General features: G+C 43.1%; 2 protein-coding genes across 12 annotated transcripts in view; one reads left to right on the top strand and one right to left on the bottom strand.

The window, feature by feature from the left end:
* Positions 1-10,033, top strand: part of PHTF1 (putative homeodomain transcription factor 1) — a 73,481-nt gene extending 63,448 nt beyond the window's left edge. For 4 of the 8 annotated variants that reach the window (XR_009345004.1, XR_009344998.1, XR_009345005.1 and 1 more), the window contains 3 exons: positions 1,974-2,085; positions 5,572-5,682; positions 6,514-10,033. The gene's annotated coding sequence lies outside the window, so the exon portion shown is untranslated. The remainder of the gene's footprint in view (positions 1-1,973; positions 2,086-5,571; positions 5,683-6,513) is intronic. The other 4 variants (XR_009345001.1, XR_009344999.1, XR_009345002.1 and 1 more) reach the window with 3 other exon arrangements.
* MAGI3 (membrane associated guanylate kinase, WW and PDZ domain containing 3) overlaps positions 3,669-26,114 on the bottom strand; it is a 229,693-nt gene continuing 207,247 nt past the window's right edge. For 2 of the 4 annotated variants that reach the window (XM_059135303.1, XM_059135305.1), the window contains exons 16-21: positions 23,503-23,688; positions 14,891-14,993; positions 14,041-14,167; positions 13,338-13,481; positions 8,138-8,276; positions 3,669-6,690 (exon numbers count right to left, since the gene is read on the bottom strand). In XM_059135303.1, the coding sequence (XP_058991286.1) occupies positions 5,573-6,690; positions 8,138-8,276; positions 13,338-13,481; positions 14,041-14,167; positions 14,891-14,993; positions 23,503-23,688 (1,817 nt within the window). In that variant the 3' untranslated portion in view covers positions 3,669-5,572. Of the gene's footprint in view, positions 6,691-7,297; positions 7,388-8,137; positions 8,277-13,337; positions 13,482-14,040; positions 14,168-14,890; positions 14,994-23,502; positions 23,689-26,114 lie in introns of those variants that run through there. The other 2 variants (XM_059135304.1, XM_059135306.1) reach the window with 2 other exon arrangements.

The following is a 26,114-nucleotide window of genomic DNA, read 5'->3' as shown; positions in this document are numbered from 1 at the left end:
GTTGCTATGGGAATTCATTTTCCCCATGTTCTCCCCTACGTGCCAGTTTGTCTCTTGCCCTTCTGTGTGCCCGTGGCAGCCACGATCAGTTTCTCTCCCAAGCTACCTCTCTACCTTCTTCAATGTGGCCTCTTCTCTACCTTTAGTTGTGGTTTGTTCTGTCAGTCTCCAGTTTGATTTCTGGAGTTTGATTTTCTTCATTTAAGATGATATGGTAATTATCTAGTTGTAGTCATGGGTGAGCCTAGGGTCCTCCTACTCCACCACCATTTTCCCCTCCTCTCTTGCTGCTTTTAAGATTTAGCTCTCTTTAATTTTTGACATTTTAATTATTTGTCTTGCTGTGGACCTCTTTGTGTTCAGTAGTTTGGGACACTCTATGCTTCCTGGAACTGGATGTGTTTCCTTCCCCAGGTTAGGGAAGTTTGCAGGTACTATTTTTTTAAGTTCTGCTCCTTTCTCTCTCTCCTTCTGGGACTCTTATAATGGAAGGGCCCTTTAAAGAGCAAAGTTCTAGTTTCCTATAGCCCTTTGGCTTTCCCCTAGTTAAGCCCTGCTGATTTTCAAAGTCCCTAGAGTTTCAAAGAAAGAGTTATGGGGAGGGGGGTGGAGGGTGGTGTGTGTGGCCCATCTTCCCTGAACAAATCCCCAGGGCTGGGGCAGGAGTGCCCGATGTGGGGTTTGAACCCTTCCCTCCCCAAGGAAGACATCTGTACATGTACTGTTCCTCCCACCTGCCAAGCATTTGGCTCCTTACTTGCCCCTCCTGCCCTTCTCAATGTGGCTTTTTCTCGGTATCTTCAGCAGCGGAAGAGATTTTTGCTAGTCGTCAGGTCATTCTCCAAGTGAGTTGCGCTATATGTAGTTGCAGCCTTGGTGTGTACGTGGAAGGGAGGATCTTCCTACTCTGCAGGTTCCCCTCTCTTATTTTTTGCCTAGTTGTTTCTAACCCCCCTCCTCTCCCCACCACTAGAATATGAACCCCTTCGGGTGGGAATTTTTGTCTCCTCTTTAGGTCCCCAGAATGCAAAACAGTACCTGACCCCACAATAGGTCCTCGATATAAATAGAATGTATGTGTAGAATGAATGGGTACACCTCGAGGAATTTAACGTTCATGCAACTTTTTTTCTGTTAGGATGGAAGGGTTGTACTACTTCATGGTTCAGGAGAACCCTCAGTGCTTTCATTTCTCTCTGTATAATTTCTAGGAACTTGGGCTTTTATTTATTTTTTTTAAAGATTTTATTTATTTTAGAGATAGCATGTGCGAATAGGGGAAGGAGCAGAGGGAGGACAAGCAGACTCCGTTCTGAGAGCAGAGCCTGATGCAGGGCCCAAACCCACAACCCCGAGATCACAGGTCGAAATCAAGAGTCGGATGCTCAACTGACTGAGCCACCCAGGTGCCCTGGAACTTGGGATTTTGTTTTGATCCCCAAAAAGAGTGAGCTATAATATACTTCAGTAAGATTTAGCTGTTACCGAGAAACAAAACCAAGATGTAAAAACAGGGCTAGATTAGACCATTTATACATTTAATTGGAGTAGTAATAATTATTGAAGGTTAAGAGAAATACCTGTTCACTTAATAATTTGTATCAGGAAAAATTATCCCTTTTAAAATTGGTATATAGGTACAACCTGAAATTTCCTAAATATGTATAATATTATAGCTAATGTATAATATAAGTCAAATATTTTGTATAGTTGAATAACTAAACACTTGTCTAACTAGCATATGGTTTCCTGACTTTCAAAGACATGTAGAAAAATTCTAAATACCACAGAGTATTTGCATTAATTATTCACTTTTGAAATGTTTTAGATTTACACACTCATAGTGGGCTAAGTGGGTCTGACTCCCAATATGGCATATGAGTTGGGATTATGGAGAAGTTCATCAAAGTTAATCTCATGTATACAGGTATTGACTAGTTTAATCATTTAAAGTAATCCTTTGCTTCTTACAGTGATTGGTGTCCATCTTGAATAAGGAAGTTTGAATTTCACAAATGTGCAATAATTGCATACCTTCCCTGCAGCATGCCTGAGCATATAAACTGTAGTAAGGTATTATTCAAGGTAACAAATGATTGTTTATTAAGGACAAAATAAGCCTCTAGATTTGTGTATTTGCTAATAATAGTTCTGCTTGGCTTTACTGCAAACACTGTGAAACAGTGTTTCACTGTCTGAAATAGACAAATTCCCAAAGGATTCTCTGTCAAAATCATAGGTTTAGACTAAGTTAAAGCACTTGGCTATGTTTTCATATTTCTAGTGTAGATGAGAAAGATTCGGAGTTCTCTAGTGGCGAGAATCACGCTCTCCCCATGAGGTTGTCTTGCACAGCAACAATGAAGACTGATCCAAGTTAGTGGCTCTCTTAAACTAATTCAGTTAACTAAAGCAGAGATTACAGACTTCATGTAATAATTACGGCATGCTTTAAACAAGTCGTTGTATTGCTGATAAACCTTGAGAGCATGACCAGTAAAGAGCTGCCTGAATAAAACAGCCTGTTATGTTTAACACACGCATATAGTTCTTAGGCATTGGAGCATGACACAATGATGTAAAAAGTTGCTCTGATATAGTCTTCATTCTAGAGCGAAACGTCACATTTTGTGCAAAAGTCTGTTTTTATACCAGTTACCAGTGTTCTGCAGGAGCAACCTATGGACTGAGCTTCAGCTTAAACACATCTTTGTAGAGGTCGTTAGACTGTTACACAGTTTAAATAATTTGAAGTTTCCTAGCTTTTCTAAACCACACTCTTTGAATGTCGGACATACTATGAAATTCTTCATTTGGGCATGTGTTTAAAAGCATCTGGCTTTTCCTACGTGGGAATATCTATTTAAAGGGAAAACCCAAGATATTGTCATGTAGAAATAAAAAGCCAAATGCTTTTGCGTCTGAGACTTCTACTTGGTTTATACACAGTTTGATGTAACTAGGATCTCAGTGTCTCACTGGTAGCAAGACAATGCACTAGCGTCCCAGAACTCCATGAGAAGACAGGTCCACCCAAACTATTTTGGTGCCACTTCCTACAGCCTTTGCCATGGCATGCAGCTCCACTGTGGGGCTCGGGTTTCACTTTTAGTGTGAGTTCATGCAATGGTAGGACTTTATGTTTACCTGCAAGAGTAAAATAACCATGGGCGTAAAATAGGTTTTGGGCATCAATCACACCAAAAATTAAATGAAACCCAAGTCAAAACACTTCATTCTGAAAGTAAGTGAAACCTATAGTAAATGAAATGACTTACTGCTGAAATGCCACAGTCTGATGAAAAATTTTCGTGACCTTACTGAACTTACACTACTCTATCCATTAGCAAGATCTACTCGCTGAACTTCCCATAGGACAAGTCCTTTTCTCTCTTGACAGGGTAGGGAAAGATTTGGAGGGGTAGCGAATTATTTATGCAAAGCTATTTTCTTTACAATGAACAGGCATAATGATAATTTCAAGGTTTACATACAGATAAAAGGAAAATTCATCATACTGAGTCTTCCTGATTGTAGGATTTTGAAAATTCCTCACTTGGAGGAACAAAATCTATTTGAGGACACAGACTGTGATAGGAATTAGCCCTGTAAAGGGAAAGCAACATTAAATAAGCCTGACAGACAAAGAAATGCAGGCCATAAACAGATTTTTGTATTTGTTTTTGTTTTTTTAATATCTATATAAAAAATAACGAGCAATTTACAGATCTCTTTCTCTAATCAGAACCTCAGGTGTATATATAAAGGTACTGTACAATATATAAACATTTACAACCAGTACATCCATATTTTGCTTAGCATTCCAAGGCCACATTGCTAAGTCGATATATAATCAGTACAGTAATGGGTTACTTAGAAAGAAAAGAGCCACATCAGACTGACAACATATGACATCAAAGTTATGTCACAGTTAACAATAAAAATAGGATTTTTATCACTAATTGTGGACTATAGGGAAAATAAATCATTTCTGTGGTGCTAAATTCTTAGCATGGATCAAGTTTCCTAATTTTTCTCTATTCAAGTCGTTACAAGAGGTGGGTAAATACAGTCCTGGAGGAAAGGGGATTTCAGAAATCTCGCTCTGGGAAGGCATGTCTCAGCTACAAGGGCAGCTTCAGTTGGTACATTAAAGACTTTCACAGTCGGACTCAGAGGACAGGGCCTGGACGTACCATGTTTCACAAGAACAAGACGAACCCGGGTGACGGAACAGGTGTGTTCGAATACTCCATAAAATGGTGTTCTGAGATCGCTCCTTTATTCATTGCTGCTACCGAATGGTGCTTCTGGGGCCTGAAAATCCTCGATCTCTTTTATGGAGCTAAAAATGGTCTCTACCTCCCAACAAACATCTTTACTTGGACTTTTAAAAAGAATTCTGAAAATGTACAAGCTAAGCAGATGTCTAGTCTCCCTTTCTTGTTTTTTAAATAAGTTACTGTAGCTAGAAATTAAAACGAAATCAGATCTAGCAAGGGCTGTCTACTGCCACGTCTGTCCTCTTGCTGAGCAGGTCTGAACGCAGGTTCCGCTTCGAAACACCTGAGCTTGGACAGCTGCTGCCAGAGGCCTGGTCCTGTATCTGTGAAACTGCCTGGTGCTTGAGGCCCTCACAATCTGTACCATGTTTTGACTCTTCACGTACGCACTATGTAGTAACGACTAGCGAATGAGTAGTAGGAGGTCCAACCCCAATATCCAGAAATAGAAACCTGGCAGTTTTTCTCTGAACAGCAGTAAGCAGTATTTCCACATGCTTCTTTCTGGTTTCGTAACGAAATAAGCTGAAGGAAAAGGGTGACCTGAGATGCTATGACCACATCAGGGTTGGATAATACAGCAGGAGGGGAACTCTTCATTGCCTAAAGCACTAGCTCATTTTAAACATCTGACTGTAAGTAATATCTTTCAGTTACTTGAAATACCTGATCCAGCCGAATTAAAAACATGAAGAGAGTGTCGCTTTCTGACTCCATTTTTTCTTTTCAGTAGTGATGTTCTGGAGTTTCATTTTTAAGCTGGGCCTGGGCCATCACCAGTAGCTGGTAGAAAAGGCAACTGCCATGTTTAATGATGAGTTAACAGTTCCTTCTTCTGCAAGGACTCAAATGTGTCTCTCTGTAAACATGCAGCATGCTATTGAGAATATCAACTTCCAAGCCAAACCTAGTTTTTTCATTCCTGTGGAAATAGCTGAGTGAGACAGATAAAAGAGACATGAAACAGTAGATAACTTGGCACAGGTATCAAGTGAGTTGTGACCGCACCGTGCATATCTGCACGTGTGGGTGGGGACACCCACGGAGGCGGGCCGGGCCCCCCAGGAGCAGGCATGTCAGCTGCACGTGGAAGGGCGGCTGCCCCGGGACAGTTGGCTCACAGTGGTCCTGAGGCCCTTCATGCAGCCTGGCTAAAAGGATGCTCAAATTAAAATGCGTGTGCTTCAGAATTTCTGAAAAAAATGACTTTTGGGGGTTTTGTTTTGGAAAAATGCCATTTTTCAGTAAGAAGAGATTACAACTTGTTTTTCTTTGTTTTATACCAAAGGTCACAGCCGTTTCTCAGCCACACCGGTAGTGCCTGCGGCTTTGTGTGCACTTGGAACCTTCCAGGGCCCCGGAGTTATGGGTGTTTTCTTAACGGGAGAAGCGCTCTCAGGTTGGAACCCTCCGCCCTCTCTGGTTTTGTCGGCCACCTCTTGTTCTTTTCCTCGGGGAGCTGGGGTTTTGTTTAAAACCATCCTTTCTTCAGGATCCTGCTTCAGCTTCTTGTCTGATATTCTGGCATTTTCTCCTGGCTTCTCTTTGCTGGAGCTTGTCTCTCCTAAGGTTGCCTTCTTTCCTTTCTCCCGGTCAGATAGTACTCTACCAGCGGCAGTACTAGTCTTCTTGGATGGGAGAGACTTTTCCTCCATTCTCTTGCTTTTTTTCTCTGGAGACCGTGTTCTGTTTTTTCCAGACTGGCTCTGCTTTGTGTCTTTCCAGACAACACCTGATTCTTCTCTGCCCTCGGAGATCTGCTCGGCCCCGTCCCTCGCACGGCCCCCTCCTCTCTGACTCTCAGACTCTGATAATCTGGCTTCGGTGTTCACTCGGCCTTTGTTTCCTTCAGGCTTTTGCGGCTTTTTTGGGCTGGAAGACCGTCCTCTGCTTCTTCCACAGTGATCCTGTCCAGAACCTGCCCTGGTGTCCATTTGCCCCCCTTTCTTGTCCCCTTTCCTGGGGCTGAGTGATCGATCTCTGGGTCTTCTTTTGGGGTCAGCTAGTAGAGGACTGGGAAGCCTGTCCGAATGTTCTGCGTGTCGGCCGGCGGGCTTTCTGGGACTAGCAGATCTGCCTCTTTGTGTAACACCGTTTTCTACTCTGAAGAGGTTTTTCTTGTCACTCTGCCCATGACTGCTGGGTGGATCCCCTTTATTCACATTTTTCTGGAGAAAAGAGTGCTGCTTTCTATCAGACAGATTTTCATTTAAAGTGCTTTTCTTTTCAGGCACACCATCCTTTAATTCCTCTGTCTTTTCATATATCTGAACTCTCATCAAAGATTCTTCAATTCCTGGTGCGGGAAACTCCTCAAATACGGAAGCAGAATGGAAAGGTGGGGGAAATGGTGGCTGCTCGTCATAAATCACATTTGAAGACGAAGGAGTATTAACATCCCAATCACCTGCAAAGAGGGATTTGAGTGGGACATTATTACATTTTAGAATTATAAAGAGGAACTGTAAGTTTTAAACTCTGACAGCCCTTTGAATTGGACTAACTGCTCAAACAGTCTGAGTATATACGCTGAGCGCACCCGATAAAGGCGGGGCGTATACACAGACAAGCATGCAGACAGCTGCGCTTGTACACGAGGTGGTTGTACTCGTAGGCTGTTTAAATACACACAGAGTAACAGTCATTCTTCCAATAATTTAAGTATTCATGATACGACGAATTCATACATTGTATATGGTAAGTAGTAACGCCCAATAAAAAACTTAGAAGAAATAATAAAATCAAACCAAATTACTTGGTCCAGGAAGCTTACTAATTTGGCTGTTATCAAAGGATAGAGCTATGCCAAAATCACTAGTAAAGGAGACCCAACTGTGGTAGCCAGAATGAGGTTTCTTGGGCATTTGTCAATAATTTTCTTGCATTAAGCTGTCAAATTTAATGTCAAAAGAGAACTGAAAAGTGCAGAAGATAGAAAGAGATGTATTTAATAGCATTTTTAATTAAACAGAAAAAAAAAGAAGGAAGTGATTTACAAGACATGCAAATTTACCAAGTCTTTTTAAGGAAAGACCAAGAAAAGCCCTGAAAGCCTTAATGTTGCTCAGGTTTCACGTAGGAGCACAGACCGGAAGGAGCCAAACCTGAAGAAGGAAGAGAAAAAGCCTAGGACTATGTAAAAAAAAAAAAAAATCACAGCGCAGTTAGCAAAGATGTCACGGGGAACGTATGGTTTACAAGCAGGTGGTGGAAGATCACACAGTCAAAGAATTATAGGCTGGAGGGGACTGTAGGAGGTCATGTCTAGACTTGTCCCTCAATAGCTCTGGGGGCTGGGGGGAGGAAACTGGAAGGGACACGTCCCAGTGGTGTGGTACTCTACTCCTAGGCTAGTGCACTTGATTCAACAATGAGCTGCAAATCCTGTGATACTTCAGAACCATACAGTGAAACCCGGGAAACTGAGGCTCAGCACTGGAGTCCAGACGTGGTCCCACATCTGACTCCCTGACCACAGGTGGGCCATAGAAATGTGTTTTCGGCAAGTGACCAGAAAAGCCTAAAGTTCTTAGCATTTGAAGAGATTTCAAATGTATCACTTGCTGCCCATATCCTTGTTTTTTTACAGGCACATTTCTCTACAAAAGCAACTATATGTTTCCTATGGAAACTGCTTCACAAATTCCATCTCAACAAAACAATCAGGCCCGAAGGCACTGATTCTGCAGTATTACAATAACTCTGCTGTGTAACTAGTTTCAGATGGCTCTGCTGTTTACCTCTGAACTAGCCAGTAAACCCTCTCTCCCCTTCCACCAGAGCTTCCTTTCCTGCTGTTGCCCCCTCTCTAACACCCCGGCCACCTCCGGCTCCAGGGGAGCTACATGACTTACCGTGGTCAGGTATCAAGCCAGTTCCTGGCCTCAAAAGCAGAAGAACTTTATTTCCACCGGCCTGAATGAGCTCAATTGCTCGAGTATGTGTGATGCCTTGCGTAGGCTCTCCATTGATTTCAACAATCTGATCACCCACCTAGAGAGCGAACATTCACAGGAACATGAAACTATGCATCCTTCCTCTCTGCTGCTCTGGAGCCACCCAAGCTTGCTAATTGTCAGACGTGTAACTTGTACACAGTGCTATAGTGCTAAGGCCAATGATGTGTGGACAGAGGATAGCCATTGGGAGAGACCGTGGTCAGCTTTCTTTACTCTAGAAATCCTGCAGGAGAAAGTTTTATATGACTAGTAAATGGGGTCCAGGACCCTTGAATTCATGAATCAGATTCTAAGTTTTCCACCAAAGGATAAGTAAGGGCCACCAGAGGTAACTTCGCTATGATCTACAGGATACTGTGGATCACAGCGCCTGTCATAGGCCTGCCACAGGCCTGTCACTGAATGATCTACCCGTGAAGGGTACTTTCCAACTTGACCGGAATCTTGCATTTATTTTCTAAAATCTGGGCTCCTCATCTTTGAAGGCTTTCCGGGCCTGCGGGGAGAACTGCCCGCTCCTTTGTGTTGCCCATGCACCCTGTACATGTACGAGGCATTCGGTAACTGGGATATTCAGAGATGGAAACTCTGACGAACTATAGCCTGGAGCACATATTGATATGAATACTTATTTAAAACCAGTAACTGGTTTACACTCATGACTTAAACGTAAAATAATTTCCCTATGAAACAGAAAACTGGGGATCAGAGAAAGATGTTAGTATCACTGCTGTATACTAGAAATGATGTTTAGTTATTAAAAAAAGGGATAATATAGGTGAGTCAAGTATAACTTTTGGCAAAGGACCTGATTAATGATAACAATGGTAGTGATTTAAAAATATGTCTCAAGGTGACAAGCATGCAAAGGGTACTGGCTTCAAAAGAGGAAAAACTGAACAGTGGAAAACTACTGAAATTTCAAGAAGCTCAAATATTTATAAGAGCTTACTAAAATGATCCAGAAATAACACAACAGAAGATGACCCAATAATTATATAACAGAGGCTGGGGGAAGTCTGAATCCACAGACCGTGCAAAGCACAGGGGCCAGGAAGCTGGGCTTTGGCGTCTGTGGTTCGCTCCTGGGTCTACCTCCTATTGGTTGGGTGGGCTCGGTTTCTTCCCTGTTAAATGGGGACAAAATCAGCACCCACCTTGGGGCACAGGGGAGGATTTAATGAGATAAAACCTGATTACCTGATAAAACAGAGACAAATGTTACTTTTCAAGTTCTCTATTTCCCCATCTTGCCAAAAAAGACTTCAAGTGCATTAGGAGAAGATTCACCTGAGGCTGTACCCCACTCTCTACACTGCAAAAAATGTCAACTATGAGAAAGAAGAGAGAGAGTTTTGCTGCATGTTTATGGGAGGAGAAATGGAGAATATCAAGTAAGATAGATGGATTTAACATAGTAGAAAAAAGATCTTTAAACAAAATAATAAACAGGATGGAAAAAGTAATATATGTATAATTAATAAACAAGCTTGTATCTAGAATATATGTGAGACAAAAGTCAATACTCAGATTTCCCTAATGAGTGACTGAAGAAAAATTATTTGCATGAGGAAATACACATGATAAGTTAGTACTGGGTATAAAATACTTCTGATGATGAGAAAAATGAAAATTAAGGCAGACAGTACTGAGAACATGGTTTGGGTATATCTTGTGAAACATACTAAGGTTGTCATTGATTGCAGTCACATTAAATTCACTGTCCTAAGCTGCCTAGTTCTTTCTCTTAGTACAACAAATGAATTGCAATAAAGCTTGTAATTGAACAGATCTGCCACCAGGTGTCATTTTTGTTTAACTTTAACAGGACACTAGAGCCCTCATGGCTTTAAAATTTCTGGTAGAAAGGCCCTCAGTGAGGGGGAAACTTATCTACTGGACTGTACAGGCTGGAGATTTAAAAACAAACAAACAAAAAAAGGCACCTCTGAGATAGAAATGTGAACATTCTTTGAAAATTCTGTTACGGGCGCCTGGGTGGCTCAGTGGGTTAAGCCGCTGCCTTCGGCTCAGGTCATGATCTCAGGGTCCTGGGATCGAGTCCCACATCGGGCTCTCTGCTCAGCAGGGAGCCTGTTTCCTCCTCTCTCTCTCTGCCTGCCTCTCTGCCTACTTGTGATCTCTCTCTGTCAAATAAATAAATAAAATCTTTAAAAAAAAAAAAAAAAAAAGAAAATTCTGTTACTTTAAAAATTTTTGAATGTGTCAAAAATAAAATGAGGAATACATGTTTTGATAAATAGAACCAATAATGAGTGATTCAGGTTCAGGTTTGTATTATTGAAAAATAAAATTATGGGGGACAGAGGAAAGAAGAGAGAAATCAAAGGGAGGGAAAAGGAGAACAGAAAAACCAAAGGAAGAAACCAAGTGGAAGAAGGACTAGAGAAAAACTGTTCCTTAAAAAAGTTACTATATTGACAACAGTCACCCAAAATGTACATCTTGTATTAAAATTACAAAATAATATTTCTAGCACACTGCTTACATGATCTCAGAAGGCCTTGAGAACCAATATGCTTCCCCTAAACAGTCCAGTCCAGACACACGCCAGCCAGGGCCTGATGTGGGAAGCGCACAGACTAGGCTTACGGAACCAAAGCCCTGGGTCCCGCTGTGGCCATCACAGGCCCAGTGACCCCAGAGAGGGCCCTAGTATTCCTGAGCCTCAGTTTTACATCGGTAAGTAGGGATAATGCCGCCTCCCTTTAGAGGGTTTTGTGAAACTAAAACTAAGTGAAAACACGTGTTGCCTGGAAGATGCCAGACTCCACATTTTCTACATCTGATTCTGTCCTACAGTGAAGATCTAACTAAATCTGATGCTATCCCCTAATACAAGCTTTTCCCACTCAGCTGATCTCATTCTCTTCTCCCAGACCACCTTTTTCACTCCTCTCCAGATCTTAACCAGATTTATGGATGGCTTAGGACTCACTAAATGTAGAGATGCCCTTGCCTCTCAACACCTTTCCATCTGTATTACAGGTTAACCTTTCCTTATCCTACTGAACTACACTATTACACTGTCTGCCACTTGCTTTATCTATTCCAAGACCTGTCTATGCAGTAATAAGTTCTGGCAGCTAATCTTGAAAAAAGCCAATTCTCTCATTTTAAGGATTTTTCATCCATTCTACTCTTTCAACAAATATCTACAGAGCATCTACTATAACCATTCAAGGCACTGTATCGGGGCTGAAGACACTGACATGATAGGTATAGATATCAAAGACAGAATACAGAAACAAAGACAAGGCCAGGGAGTTGGGGGTTAGGGGATTGGGGGGAGGTGAAAGGGAAGGGGGAGGTGGGGCGGGGGAGGTGGGGCGGGGCAGGAAGGGAGTTCAGGCAGCTCCATAGCGTGAGTTTGCTGGAGATAAACTCTCCTCATTTGGCAACGGCCCCCAGACTCAGTTGTCACTAGGAACAAAACTCCCATGATCCTTAGCAAGTCAGGATTTTGAAAGGTTGGTAGCCAGAAAAAGAATTCTCTGAAAAGCTAATTTCTGAGTTTTAGAATAAACCCGGGCATAATCATAATAGTTTATTTCCTTTTGTTTTCAAATATCAGAGCTTTTGAAATTAGTTGGTTTAATCATGGAAGTCCAAAGCTCCCATTCATTTGTAAAGAATGACATGTTTTAGAAACAAACTTTGTCTGCTTAAGGCCTGTTTGCCTTTTGTTTAGTGAGATTAGTGCATCATCTGAGGGTTATATTTGCAATCAACATTTTAAAATTATATCCTAGTTTTTGGCTTGTTTTTTTTTAATGACACTCAATACAATAGGAGGGCTTTTTTTTTTTTAAAACCACAGGGCTTGAACTCATGACCCTGAGATCAAGACCTAAGCTGAGATCAAGAGTCAGATGCTTAACCAAGTGAGCCACCCAGGCAGGTGTACAATGGGAGATTAAAAAAAAAAAAAAAAAAACCCAACAGATTTAAAGTATACCTAAATAGATTTTTTTTTTTTTTAAAGGGGAGGGGAAGGAAAAGGCCCGCGCTCTCTACTGAAATCTTACCCACTTTCCAGTGCCACCCATTCTGCAAAATCTCCACTCATCCTTACCTCCTTTGAACTTGTGCATAAGTCTGGTCATTTTGAAAAAGGGTGGTGTCTTATTTGTTTTAGGGACACCCCTTCTCCCAGCTCATTCAGTCCTCATTCATAAAAGCTTTGGGTAAAGCAAACACTCAACACATGTTTCCCAAATGAGTAATGGGAGTAGGGCAGTGATGTGGAAAATTCAAGACTGCAATCACCTGGAAGCCTTTTCCAAATATTATTAGAATATACCATCTGATTTTTAAACAAAAATTATCTTCCCTGCTGCCGACTGCTGGGAGAGGGAGAAATCCAAAGTTCTCTTGAGCAGTACAGGGAAGGCTGTCTAGAATTTAAAATTTCCACCATAATTATTTTTTTTAAAATTGAGGCCAGCACATGTCCCTATATATCACTCCTCTTGAAGTAACATTCAGAGAAGGGGGGGAAATACCTTCCTGCAGAAACAGTCTGAGCTGCAGGGCCCTGTACAAAGCTACAGTGTTTCAGAGTTGAGAACACCTGGGATGAACCATTACCCAGATGAATTCCAGTCTTTCAAATACTAGTAAAGGTTGGGAGGGTCATGCTTTTTGATCTCCGGCTACCTCTGTGGGTAGCTGAGAGGAAAAAAAAAAAATCTTGGGCCCATTATTTCTGGGAAGAAGTTAAAGATTCTGTTTTATCCTGGCTTTTCTAAGACTTTTAATAAGATGAAAGTATATTTTATTTACTAATTCATTTGCCTTCAAACGTTGACTGTGTAAGCCAAAAGTAAGTTGCCTATGGCCTAAAGTCAAGATGTAAAAACAGCAGCACTGCGGTAGCGCCCAGGATACCAGAGCGAGGACAGGAAATCACCAGGTATCCGAAAGTGAAACAAGGAGCAGCTGCTTTCAGGTTTAGGGACAGAAAACTTGGCTGCTTAGCTTTGGGAGGTTTCTGCATTCCCTTTGATCAACTATTTTCAGTCCTTTTCAGTCTGGAGGAAGAACCAAAGGTTGGGAGAGGAAGCCAACTCACGTGAATCCTGCCGTCTTTGATGGCGGGGCCCTCCTCAGCAAGACGCAGGATGAACAGCCCCATGTTGTACTCCTTCCCCCCGCGAAGGCTGAACCCGAAGCCCCGGGGGCCTCTCTCCAGCTCCACTGGGTAACAACCAAGGCTCTGGGAAAGAAGGAAGTAGGAGAAAAGTAAGTTTTCGTGGGCTGTTCTATTGAGAGTTTGAAGAGACTACTTTTAGAGCTGGGAGATTATGACTTATACGCTCAATATGCATTTCTGTATCGTAAGAAAGGAATGTAAGCTTTGGTTGAATAGCTACTTTACAAATGCAGCCTAAATTAAGCTGAAGATCACATGTTTTCTCCACTAGTGGGTCAACATACAAAAGAATGATCAGAGAATAGAATTTGGGGAAATGCTTCCTTTAAGGAGATCTTGACTAATTTTCCCTGGGGAGGGGTTTCGGCAAACTCCAACACCGCTGTTTCTAAGTACCCGACCCAGGGTGCACAGTTCTCCAATTCCAGGGTAAACTTGTTCACCCTTCACATCTTCTCGTGGAAGCTAATGGAATGCCAAATACCCAGCAAGTCTTTAAGAATTATCAACCTTGGCAACAATGTGTCCGAAATGATTTGTAGTAAGAAGTCACCAGTGTCAGTAATGTAGCCAATGAAAATAACAGTCCACCTCTGGGCTGGGGGGTGCGGTGTCCGTTTACCTGATTGGGCCGGGTGCCAACAACCGAAATCATCGCCGTGTCAGGCTGTGCAAGGTGCTTGTGGTCAGACCATGAATGTCTGTAAGAAGTGGAGACATCCTTCCCAATTTCACCTTCTAGAGCACTTCTAACAAGAGAGAAATCCAGTCACTCTCTGAACGGAGAAAATGAAAACAGTCTGAAAGTAAAGGCAGACTAATTTCTTTAGTCCGAAGCTGGCCATTCTCCTGACGAACCGCCGTGAAGGCAGACTGTTTCTAGTACCAGAGGTGCTGGGCAATCTGGCCGTTAACTCCAGCGTCGAGTCTGTCAGCACCTCCCATTGTTTTGGTTTGGTTTTTGCTTTAAGGGCATCTCGGTGTAGTTTATAGCAAGGAAGACTGCACTCAACTAACTGACCCAGAGGGAGATGAGCTGACCTCGTCGGTGAGAAACAGCTCTCTGGCAGTGCCAGTGCCAGTGCCCGTGAAGATGCCGAATTTCTGGAAATCTAGTTTTTGTTACATGCTAGTATTTTCAACAAAGGAGGAAAAAGAAATAGGTACAAATATTGCTCTGGTCTGCTCAGGTAGTCCGAGAAGAGAGCAACGCATGTGGTTCTGCGGCTTTCCTACCAAAGTTACGAGGACCAAGAGTAGCAGAGCCAGAAGCTACTGTCACTTTTTTTTCTAATCCCCATCATCAGGCATGACTGGATACTTATTGTGCCCTGGGATGCAGCTGGCAGGAGGGAGGAGGTACCGAGGAAGGGGAGGGTGTAGGAAGATAACTGACGGTGTACCTGTGTAGGGGTGCGAGTGGGGCTGGGTGCTAAGGAGTGGGGAGATGAGAGAAAAAAGACCAGCCTCACCTGTCCCCAGCCACATGGTTGGCCTGCGACTGTCCCATGGGTCTGTGCTGTAGGGCTGGGCTTTGCCTGGCTGAGTTTGTTCCTGATGGTGGACCGTGATGCTCTGTTCACGTGAGAAGACAATAAAAATATGACTTTGTACATAAAACTGCAAAGGCCAAGTGGTGTGCAAAAGTGAGACTATGCTAGCACATGGTTCCAGCCTTCCTGATCCGAGTGACTACCGCGCGGACAGCATGGCAGTCAGCTGTCTGAAATAGGAACGTTAACATTTCTTCCCCTGTGGCTTTGATGAATGCTCATGTTTGAAGAAAACAGGAATCGTATTCTTTTGAACATCTATACCACACGAAAATCAGAAGTGTCCACACTTGACAGCATTATCTAGAGGGCAGAGCGCCAGGAACTATCCTGTATCCTTCCAGAGCACACACCCCACAACGGGTAAACAACTCTAGATGACACAGACGGGTCTCAGGAGTGCAGGGACACAGAAGCCAGTCTGCAAACCACACACAGATCTGTGACCTGCATCTTTAATACTGGAGCCATTATTTTGCCTCACACGAATACCTAAGGCAAACTTCTAGAACCATCCCAAGAGTTGACAAATGTTTGCAAAGACTTTGCTGCTTCTGTTTTCTGAGAGCACAAATGTGTGGGGAAAAAGTTACTATTTCTGTATCATCGCCAGCAGCCCCAGACCTTCTTGAGGGCAGGTTTCATAACTAAACATGGTAGAAACTGCTTGCATCGAGATGGCAAGTCACAGGAGGTACCAGTCAAGAGAGATTCTTAAGGCTGTCGCACTTATATTTGTAAAGCTGGAACTGTCGATTGTTTTATCCTGTCTATATATTAAACACATGATATTTAAAATATCAGAGAAAGGGAGCACAGCTTAGTGAATAAGACCATGAACTCTGTCAAGACTGACAGGGGTTAAGCCTGACTCATCATTTACTAGTTGTGTGGTTTTTTTCAATTTTATTTTTTTCACTGTTCCAAAATTCATTGTTTATACACCACATCCAGTACTCCATGCAATTCGTGCTGTGTGTTCTTGAGGAAATTACTTACATTCTCTGTGCTTCTAATCATCTCATCCAGAAAAAGGGAATTATAGCCACCTTGTGGGGTTATCGTATTGAACAAACTTTAAACAGCACCTGGCATATTATATTCATTATATAAATGTTTCTATTATCATTATCATCAACAAAATGATAAAGTCTGACCTGGGACTGTATTTGTCTTAAAGTGTACATTCTGAAATATTGACCTTAACAAAAGTTTGTTCAATGCTTTAAAATCAAGTGCTTAGGAAGAGTGGAGTATAAACTTTTTTTGGGGGGGGGGGAGCCCTGGAAATTTGTTGCTCTTTTAAATTACTATCATGAACCTTATCTTCTTATTTAGCTTAACGAGCTACTTAGGCTGGCCCTCCTTGCTGGTCTCCTTACCAACCTCACTCTGCTTCCTGGATGCCCGTCCTAGCATGCAAACTGAAAACCCAGCCTTCCTCTGCCTTGCTGAAAAACCCATGGTAACTTTTTATTGCTCGTAAGATACCATCCAGACGCATCACCTGGGCACTTGTGTCTTCCCACTTCATCTCCTGTTCAAAATGTCACCTCCTCTGTGAAATCTCACCTGGCCACTTAGGCACACTGTCTTCATAGCATTTTCCGCCTTGTGTCAGCGCTAGGAGAACACCTGTTTCTCCTGCTCGACCGCGAACTCCTTGATTGCAGGAATCACACCTCATTTACATTTATATTCCTGTACCCACCAGAAATTCCCAGAAGTCCTTCCACTTTTGCTCACTGGGTACATCAATTTCAAGTTACCTGCCTCGAACCTTAAGTGCCCATCACATAGCTGAATTCTGGTCTGTCATAAATTCATGGCTACTATTAAGGGAAAGGAAACTGATGGGAGAAACTACTTCTATCAACAAGATGATGACTGGGAGATACTTGTACCTTTGTAGGAGTCCAATTTAGATAACTTTTTGGCTTCCTAGCTTCGCTGGCACAATGGGTGTTTTAACTTCAGGACAGGAAAAAGCAGCTGATCAATTTCAACCTCTCCTCTACCTTTCCCTGAGGATGGGCGTGTCACTGTGGCATCTGGGACCATGAATTGGTTTCATTCCCATGCTCCTTCCTTGTCCTTGAAAGGTTAAATAAAACTTTCTATCACTGGGTTTTTTTGTTTGTTTTGTTTTTTTCAGTTTTAGTCCTTCGACCCATGCTACATGGCTTCTCCAATTTACTTCTGTGTAAAAGAGCTGTTCTAATTCTCAAAGTTAAATATCCCATGATGCCAAACAGGCCTATGCTCTCTCTGTTTTATCTGAGATTTCTTCAGATAATAAAGCAATGGGTTAAGTAGATCTCTCTCTCTCTCAATGAGAATTAAACTTTTGCTAGAGTTTCTGTGTGCAATTATTTAAGAGAAAGTATAGTATCAGAGGAAAAACACAAAATTTCATAGTTAAACTACAGTGACAAACATAATAACATACCATGAATTATCCTTTGCAAGAACAGTGAGAATCTTATGAGGGTACTTTCTAAAACTCTACTGAAGGACACAAAAGATAATCTGAATAAGAGAGAAGACATCCCATGCTCTTAGGTGGTATGACTTAGTATTTAAAAGTATACAATCTTCCAAAGTTAATATATATTCAATATATCTAAATAAAAATTACAGTTGGATTTTTTTTTTGCAGGAGCATTATAATCTCCTCTAAAATTTTATACAGGAAAGTTTTATGAATTTCTAGTCAAATTTGGAATGTGTATAGGGGGTGACTGGGTAAAAACTTGCCTCAAAAGTCAGATATTAGCATACACCACAAAGTTAAAGATTTTTTTTTTAAAGCATGTATGGATATGTATACATGCACACACACACTTTAAAAATATATCATGTATATTACCATGAAAAATGCATATGTAAATTAACCCAAGACCAGATGAGTCAATAGAAGGGAAGAGCTAGGAGACTCCTGTTGAAAGGGGAGGTACAGGAGTGGTGGTGACATGGACCAACGAGAAAAAGAAGTGATCTAACAGCCTGTGCCGCTCCATATGAGAATAAAAAAATAAAGTTGGATTCCTCCCAAAACTACATATAAAAGGGAGGCTCCAGATCCATTAAAGAACTAAATGCAAAATTACAAATCAAAAAGATGATGTAAGAGAAAATCTCTGTGACATGGGGTGGGCAAGGGTAACTTCTCTGAAATGAAACTTCAAAAGCATAAGTCATAAGGTAAACATTGGCTAATGGGATCACGTCTAAATTCAGAAGCTCTGTTCAGTGGAGGGCACCATGGTCAAAATTGACATACAGACGACAGGAAAAGATCTTTGTACTTTCTCAGACTGAACTGTACTTTCTCAAACTAAACTCCTGCAAAATTCCGAAGGAATCTCTAAATAACAACAAGGAAAAGACTGAAATCCCGCAAGAAAAGGAAGTCGAGGATGCGAAGACGCAATCCAATAGAAGAAAAAACCCCGAAACAGGCATCTGATGAGACGCGCAAATTCATGGGTAATAAGAGAAATGCAAGTTAAACACCAATGAGGACACCTCCCATACTTGGGCGGGTTTGAGAGCAGACTTGTGCCCCATCCCGGTGGACACATACAGCTCTAGAAACGTCCGTGTTCTGCCGCTCAGAGTGTAGGTACGGCAATGATAGGGGACAGCTGGAAGCACCTGCTCAAGTTAAGCACATGCCTACGCTCTGATAGACCGACTTCACTCCAAGAAATTCTCACACTGTTTATAAGGTACACCTATGTGGGCATGATTATCAGGAGCGCGTGTGATGAGGTGGCTGTCTGGGGGGCGGAGTGGGCGGGTAATGTGTGTTAAACACATACTATGAAAAATTGTTAAGTTGTTAAAAGCAATTGATTATATTCCTTCAGCAAAGTGGATAAATCTTAAAATTGGTGCTATGACACCAAACAAAACAGAGATTAATCAGACTTCATCAACATTCAACTTCTGGGCATCAAATGGCAGCATTTGAAGAGCGGGAAGACGACCTGCCGAATGGGAGAAAATGCTTGCAGGCACAGCTCTGTTAAGGATCTAATATCAGAATACATAAGAGGTCTTACAGTTCGACAATAAAAAATACAATTAAAAGGGAGGAAAAGACCTGAACCTACATTTCTCCACTGAAAAATCTACCGATGGCCAAAAGCACATGAAAAGGCTCAAGGTCATTAGTCCCTGGGGAAACAAAAATCAAAATCACAATGAGCTACAGCGTCACATGCAAGGGGGGGGTGGGAAGCAGATGAACGAATAAATGTCCTGTGAAACCCTGGCTCAGATCCTGGAGCAGTAACGGGACGCCAAAGAAACAAACATACGGCGGTTCTGGGAATGGGGAGAAGAAAACCAACATGAAATCTATAACACAATCCCATGTAACTCAAAGATAAATGCTAACACACACACAATTATGTATTTTAAAAATAAATCGAGGCACACACCACACACGGGAATGGTTGCCAGTGGGAGCAGTGAGAGTAATGACAGCAGAAAATAGAGTCCGATGGGGACAAACAGATAAATAAACGGAAAACAAGGCAGAGAACTTGGTGGCAATGCTACCGGAGCCATTCTATCGTGGCCCTGGGGAGCTTGGGTGACCTGTGTCACTCTTAGACCTGGGATGGCCAGAACCTGACCCGCAAGGAGAAATCAACGTGGAAAAATAGTACACTGTGCAGATGTCTTTACAGTCAGCAAGAAGAGCCAGGCGCGGTCCACTGCCGTCCTATTCGGGAGCACGGGTTGGTGCGGAAGCGGTGGCTGGTGGCGTGGCAGCGGGCAAGGCTGGAGCCCTGAGCTACCAGTCGGTGGAGAGTTTTATAGCAGATGTGACATGTGGCTTGGGAACTTGGTTAACCCATTTCTTTGGGCAAAAACCCTAACTATTCAATAGTATCTGGTAAAAGGGAAAAAACAGAATGGGAGGACCACTTTTTTCTCTTTCCAGCTGTCTTTTATCTATGAACAGCGAGCGGCTTCTGGACCCTAGGGAAGCAGTACCCAAGGGGAAAAGCCGCAGCTCTGAGCTATAGATCTGAAGGTGTGATTTCTGAAAACAGCTCTAGGGCGATGAATATTCATTTGATTCTTCAGTGCAGTTGAAAGATTTTATACTGAATATAATGAGAAACCTGGAAGACTTACAAACTCCATGAATGGGATTTTTATGGCCAGAAGAGACATTTTTTCCTGAGAAGAAGAGATTCTGACTGTTTCCCTGGTTTAATAACACTTGAGTATACAATAAAATAAGGTGTAACACTGAAATGTGATTTTTAGGTGTCAAATGTGATTGCATTTTAACAGGCTGTGTTTACATATGAAATAGACTATTATTTTTTTAAGATTTTATTTATTTATTTGAGAGATGCAGTGAGTGAGTGAGAGAGAACACATGAGCACAAGAGCATATGAGCAGGGGCAAAGGGAGACCCAGAGAGAAAGAAACAGTTGCCCTTGCTGAGCTGGGAGCCCGACATGGGGCTCAATCCCATGACTCTAGGATCATGACCTGAGCTGAAGGCAGACACTTAACTGACTGAGCCACCCAGGCACCCCTGAAATAGACTCTAAAGCATGTACTGCTGGGGGGGTTTCCTTCCACTGTTCTATTTTGCCTAAACACGGACTGGCCCTATATAGAAAATCTTGAGTACGTCCATAAGTATTCGGACCACAGCGTCAAAGTTAATTTTTCCTTTAAGAAAAATGCCTGAGCAATCTTGGATAACCTCTCAAACACCATCAACAATAAAGGGTAATTTTGGCCCCCCAAATTTTTTTTACTAATTCTCTTACTGAGCCCTTTATCCTGTAGCTACTGGGTGTGTGGTTCTTGGGTTGGTCAGCAGTAAGACGCCTATAGATACCAAGAGTAAGCTTTTAAAACATTTTCTCATGACTTGACAGAATGATTTTATGTCTTGATTTTTATTTTTCATTTCATTTTTATGTATGTCACAAAAATGCTGGCTGTGGTGGGCTGGAAATGTCACTGGTCCTTTTGACACATGGCTAGAGAAACACTGAGCACGAGGACTGCTGGTCCCACTACTTGAGGGAGCTTCTTTCGCAGCTACGTGCCAGGCACACTGACGTGAGTGTACTACAGACCTCATCCTCCAAACAAACCTAAAATGCGATCTCCTGTGATGCCGATGCCTACTTTTCTTTGTGGGTCACAGAACAAATTTAAGGCTAAAAAGCAAGCTCTGGAGAGCGAAGTAATCATAGTGAGCAAAGGGAGACAAAGAAACCTGCCCCAAAGTCCTTCAAGAACTTTTTTATTGAGCACTTACTATGTGCCCAACACTGTTTTAGGCCCTTGGGGTTCAGCACTGAACGTGACAAGACATCTAACTTCAGGAATCTTGTGACTCTGCATTGTGGCGGAGGGGAGACGGCAGTAAACAAACCACAGGTTCACTCATCTCAGGCAGGCATCAGTGCAAGGAAGCAAAGTCGAGCAGGGCGGAGCGTGAGAGGACTGGGGCGGGCAGGGTCATTCTGGATACTGTGGTTGGGAAAGGCATAGCAGTCAGGAGCGCGAATCCTGGGGCCAGTCTGCAGACTCCCACTCTGCTTCTGTCAGGAGCCTTGTAACTGTGGGCAAGTTCTCTAAGTGCTGGGAGGCTCAGTGTCCTCATCTACGGAATGGGAAAACAACAGTGCCTACCTAGGATTAGTTTGAGCATGAAACAACTGAACAGATGTCAAGTGTTTCTAACACCTGCCATAGTGTTAAGTGCTTACTAAATATGGCTACTCTGTCCTTAGGCGGTGAGATGTGGGCAGAAGCCCAGATGTGGGGGTCAGTCATGCAAAGATGGGGTGAAATGACCCAGCTACCATTAGATGAGCACCTCAGGGCACTTATGCAGACTAGGTATGTTTTCCACTGTAATTTGCATGCAGATCCTGAAATAGACATTATCAGCTCCACTATACAGATAAAAACCTGCAGGGCAGAAACCTTAAGTGGCTTTTTCAGGTCATCCAGCTAGCTGACAGGTGTCCGTGAACGATGTCTGTTACAGGCCTCACTTCTTCTATTGGGCATCTAACGCCTCTGAGCTAGGTACTGGCACAGAACTGAAAGTCGCCTGACTTTTACTTTGTTTTTTTGTTCATTCATTCCCTCGTCCATTCGTTCATCCATTGAACTCATTTCTTCATTCAAAAAATAATTACTGACCACCTACTAAGTATCACAGTCAACTGATAAGATTCTCTTTGTCTTCCAAAAGCAGAGCACTTCAGCAGGGAGACCATCACACAGGAGCAATGCTCAGTGAACTGCGGGGTGGCGGAGTGCGGGGGCCTCACAGGACAGAGTGGGGGGGGTACCCATGGGCACAGAGATCGAAGAGGCCTTGCTCTGGAGCGGATCTGGAAGGAATCTGTAGAAGGAAGCTGGGATGAAACTCATAAAACACCTTCTGTGCAGAGAATGGGGAAACACTTGGGCTTCTGCAGTGGGGATTTTGAGGAGGAAGGAGCAGCAGAGTCTGGGACAGAGTCTTGGCAGAGCATGGACCAGACTAGAAAAGGGAAATGGGCCGGGGCAGGGATGTCACCAGGTCCGAGGGCTGGAGAGCTCACATGCAGGTGGAAATGCCCGTCCGGCGCTGGGATGGCAGCAGAGTCACATACTACTTTGGCTATGAATGAATGTGGGAGGGAAGGGCAGCGGGAAGAGTGAAGAATGGAAGAATCAAGAAAAAAAGACCCCAGAACTGATGACAATAGAAGACCACGGGGCACCGTGGGCCATGAACACCCATTACAGTACACGGGGTTTGAACAGGAGAGATGGATGGACTCGCCCTAATTCTGCGCTTTGGGGCTTCCCCGCTCTTAGTTTTGCAAACTCGGGAAAAATGAGAGGCACATTATGTAATCCTTACCTTGTAATTCATGAACAAAGAGCCCTAACGGGTGCTGTTCAAAATTCCTAATTAGAAACCCTTAATGACGAAAAGACAGCTCTAAAGCAAGGCAAGACACTAAGTGCATTTTATGCCCCATTTACGGGCTGCTTCTATGCACTGCCCGGCCCCCCATTTAGACAGCGCCTCGCAGAACAAAGCCCCGGCGGTGAGGACAGGCACACTGGGCCTGGCCCTGACACAAAAGGCTTGACAGCAACAGTGACTATCTTTGAATCTTTAGAGGATTTCCTCTCACGCCAGCAAGCAGAAACTGAACAAATTATTTTAAGAAAATAAGATCTGAGAAGTATGACCAAACTCTCTCCCTTCTGGGTGATTGCTTCTCCAGCCTGTAGAGAAACAGCCACCACTCGCGAGCTGGATTCCTTATCTCGAGCTACTGACAACTTCTTAATAAACTGTCACTTAAATTCATTCAGTGGAAGAGGCAAACGAGGAGACTCCAGAGTATCTAAACGGTTCTATCACGGCGGTCCTGCCCGCGGTGCTGGAAGGAACCGCTGGCTTCCAAGGGCTCCGTCCTGTGTCACTCACACGAGCTTGTGCAAGGCAACGTGATGGGCTCCTTACCTTCCTCAGCAACGACTGTAAGTGTGACGGTGACACCAGCGTCTTTGATCAGCTGAACAATGCTATCGTGGGACAGCTCAACAATGGACTGCCCATTCACCGCAGAGATGTGATCTCCGATTTTCAGCTTTCCACAGCGATCTGCTGGGCTTCCCTCTATGACTCGGCCGATTTTGTGAGGAATAACTAGGGGAAACAAACGCCCAGGTTTTTCCATTATTTAAGATACATTAGCGCTGGATTTATCATCATTTAAAAATTCCGCATCATAACATCAAAAAACGTTCCTTTAAATGTAGGCCAAGAAAGTGTCGCCTGTGGCCATCTTACCCGGCAGTGACGATCTCCGTGCGGTCCTCGGCTCTCGGCCCGCACGCGTGCACACTCCTTACACGGCGGCAGCTGCAGCACGTACACCTCTGGGCTGCCTTTCACTCACCGCGAACCTCTCCCCAGTTTTCTCACTGCCCTCCTAACACTCCTGTTTGAAGGCTACTGACCTCCCTGATATGATACTCTCTCACGAAGTGGATGGTCCTTACTGATTGCTGGCCATGCAGACTGCGTCCTGTTTTGGCTATTTCAGAAACTGCCACAATGAGACCACCTCTGGTTCTGCTGAGGGGGCACTTACTCCCACAGGGGGCCTTGTAAATAAATGCAGTTCAAATTCAAGGTTAGGACTTGGAGGTTACTGCTCAGAAATCCAGGCAGAGTGAAAGGACTGACCGTTAAAACGAATCCAAAATTCACTCCTTTTGTGTGTGCCTTTAGATTTTTTTTTTTAAATTAGAAAAGCTGAGGGGAATCAGAACATGAGATGTTTAAGGCTGAGATTATCTGGCTCATGGATAAACTCTTGCCCTAACTGCACAAAGCAGAGTCAAAGACATTTGCAAAGACACGCCACACAGCTCTAAGGGCTCATGATGCTGAAGGCTTTCCCAGACTCTGAAGACACTTGGCTATTCCAGCTTAAAACGATTCCTCAGACCCTCTCAGGAAATCTTGTCAAAATATCTTTCACCCCTTTAAAAGGGGGCATTTGCATTGAGAAACAAATGTTCCTTCCATGTTCCTTAAGAATTTCCTTACCCGGGTCAGTAAACTTGGCGGGCATTGGTCTCCAGCGGACTACTGACTATAACAAATACGGATAATTAATATTTAAAATGGCACTTTGAGTATGTTTAATTTCCATAGTAAAATCGGCTCCTTATATTTCTAAGTCATGGCAGGTGTATGTCAGGGACATTGAAATAGGCTTTCATTTGAAATGAAAGTTATTCTTGGCTGTGATTTATAGCCCCACAGACAGGGGCACTCCCCTGCTCTTTCAGGATTCTACAGTGAGAGATTTTATCCTAAAATAGAGGACATCAACGTTGGAAGCAAGTGCCTTTTAGCTCTGAATTATATCAAGCACTTATACCATTTTCTTTAAAGCAAAATAATCAGAAAAGCATCTGGGGTAGTGGGCCATGTCCTGTGCCAGTCAGCATGAGCGATTCACGGAGAGAAGAGCAGGTCAGAGTCTGTGCGACAGTGTCCCTGGGAGGCTCAGTTGGTTAAGTGTCTGCTTTTGGCTCAGGTCATGATCCCAGGGTCCTGGGTTGGAGACCCTGGGATGGATGCCTCCTTCTCCCACCCACTGCTGCTCGTGTTCTAGCTCTCTCTCAAATAAATAAATAAAAATTTTGGAAAGAAAGAAAGAAACTATCTTATTCTAAACCAGACAGTGGCCCTGTGGTGACCTTCTACCTCAATACCTTAGCATTTCTCCTGAGAAAAGATCTACTGGTACATGGTGTTCATTCTCAATGAGAAGGAAATCATTCAGCTCCTTGGCATGCTGAAAGGGTTTGTTCAGACTTGGGAAAGCATCAAACCAAGTGAATCTCTGAAGTCTCAGTGGTTTCCTTCTCATCACGTGAGCCATGTGCTCAGAAAGAATCGGCAAATCTTGGGACAGAACTTCCCGAAGGGTTAGTTGTCCGGGCGAAGGAAGGTAAGAGTAGTCAGATTACCATACTCTCGGTGCTAACAGCTGTATTATCGAAACAGTTAAAAACAGCAAAGAGACCAGTAGAAGGATAACTTCTGAACAGACTGGGAAGTTTTCAGAGTAACCCTGTAGAGCACACAAAGCTAAGGAAAAGTCTCAAGTCCTGCCTTGCATTTGCTGGTATACCAAGTCCACAGGCATTGGCCATAAAACCAGTTTATCCGTCTTCATCTTTGGCCTAAATCTTTCTCCCAGACTGGAATGTCCAGCTGCTGAGATCACTGTAGTGCTCTTAAAACATTTCTTTCAGGGAAAGAAAGGACAGTAATTGGAAATGTCCTCTCTCAAAGAATTCTTTGCAACCAGAGCTGAAAAGTATATGATAAGAAAGAGAAGCACTAAAACCTCTGAAGCACCAGCAAAGCAAAAACTATCTAAGTCCTTTTGATCCTAAACACAGAGAGGTCTTTTCTAGGTACTCTGTTCACTGAGCACTTACACAAGCTGGGGCCAGGGCAGTAAGGGTGCTGGACCCTGATCCCTGATCTTTGAAAAAGTCGACCGCAGAGAATCTCAGAATTCCTTTTCTTTTTAAGATTTTATTTAT

The sequence above is a fragment of the Mustela lutreola genome, chromosome 10 (assembly GCF_030435805.1).
Source record: "Mustela lutreola isolate mMusLut2 chromosome 10, mMusLut2.pri, whole genome shotgun sequence".
Lineage (NCBI taxonomy): Eukaryota > Metazoa > Chordata > Mammalia > Carnivora > Mustelidae > Mustela > Mustela lutreola.
The sequence above is the reverse complement of the archived record's forward strand: the minus strand, read 5'-3'. Positions and strand labels throughout refer to the sequence as shown.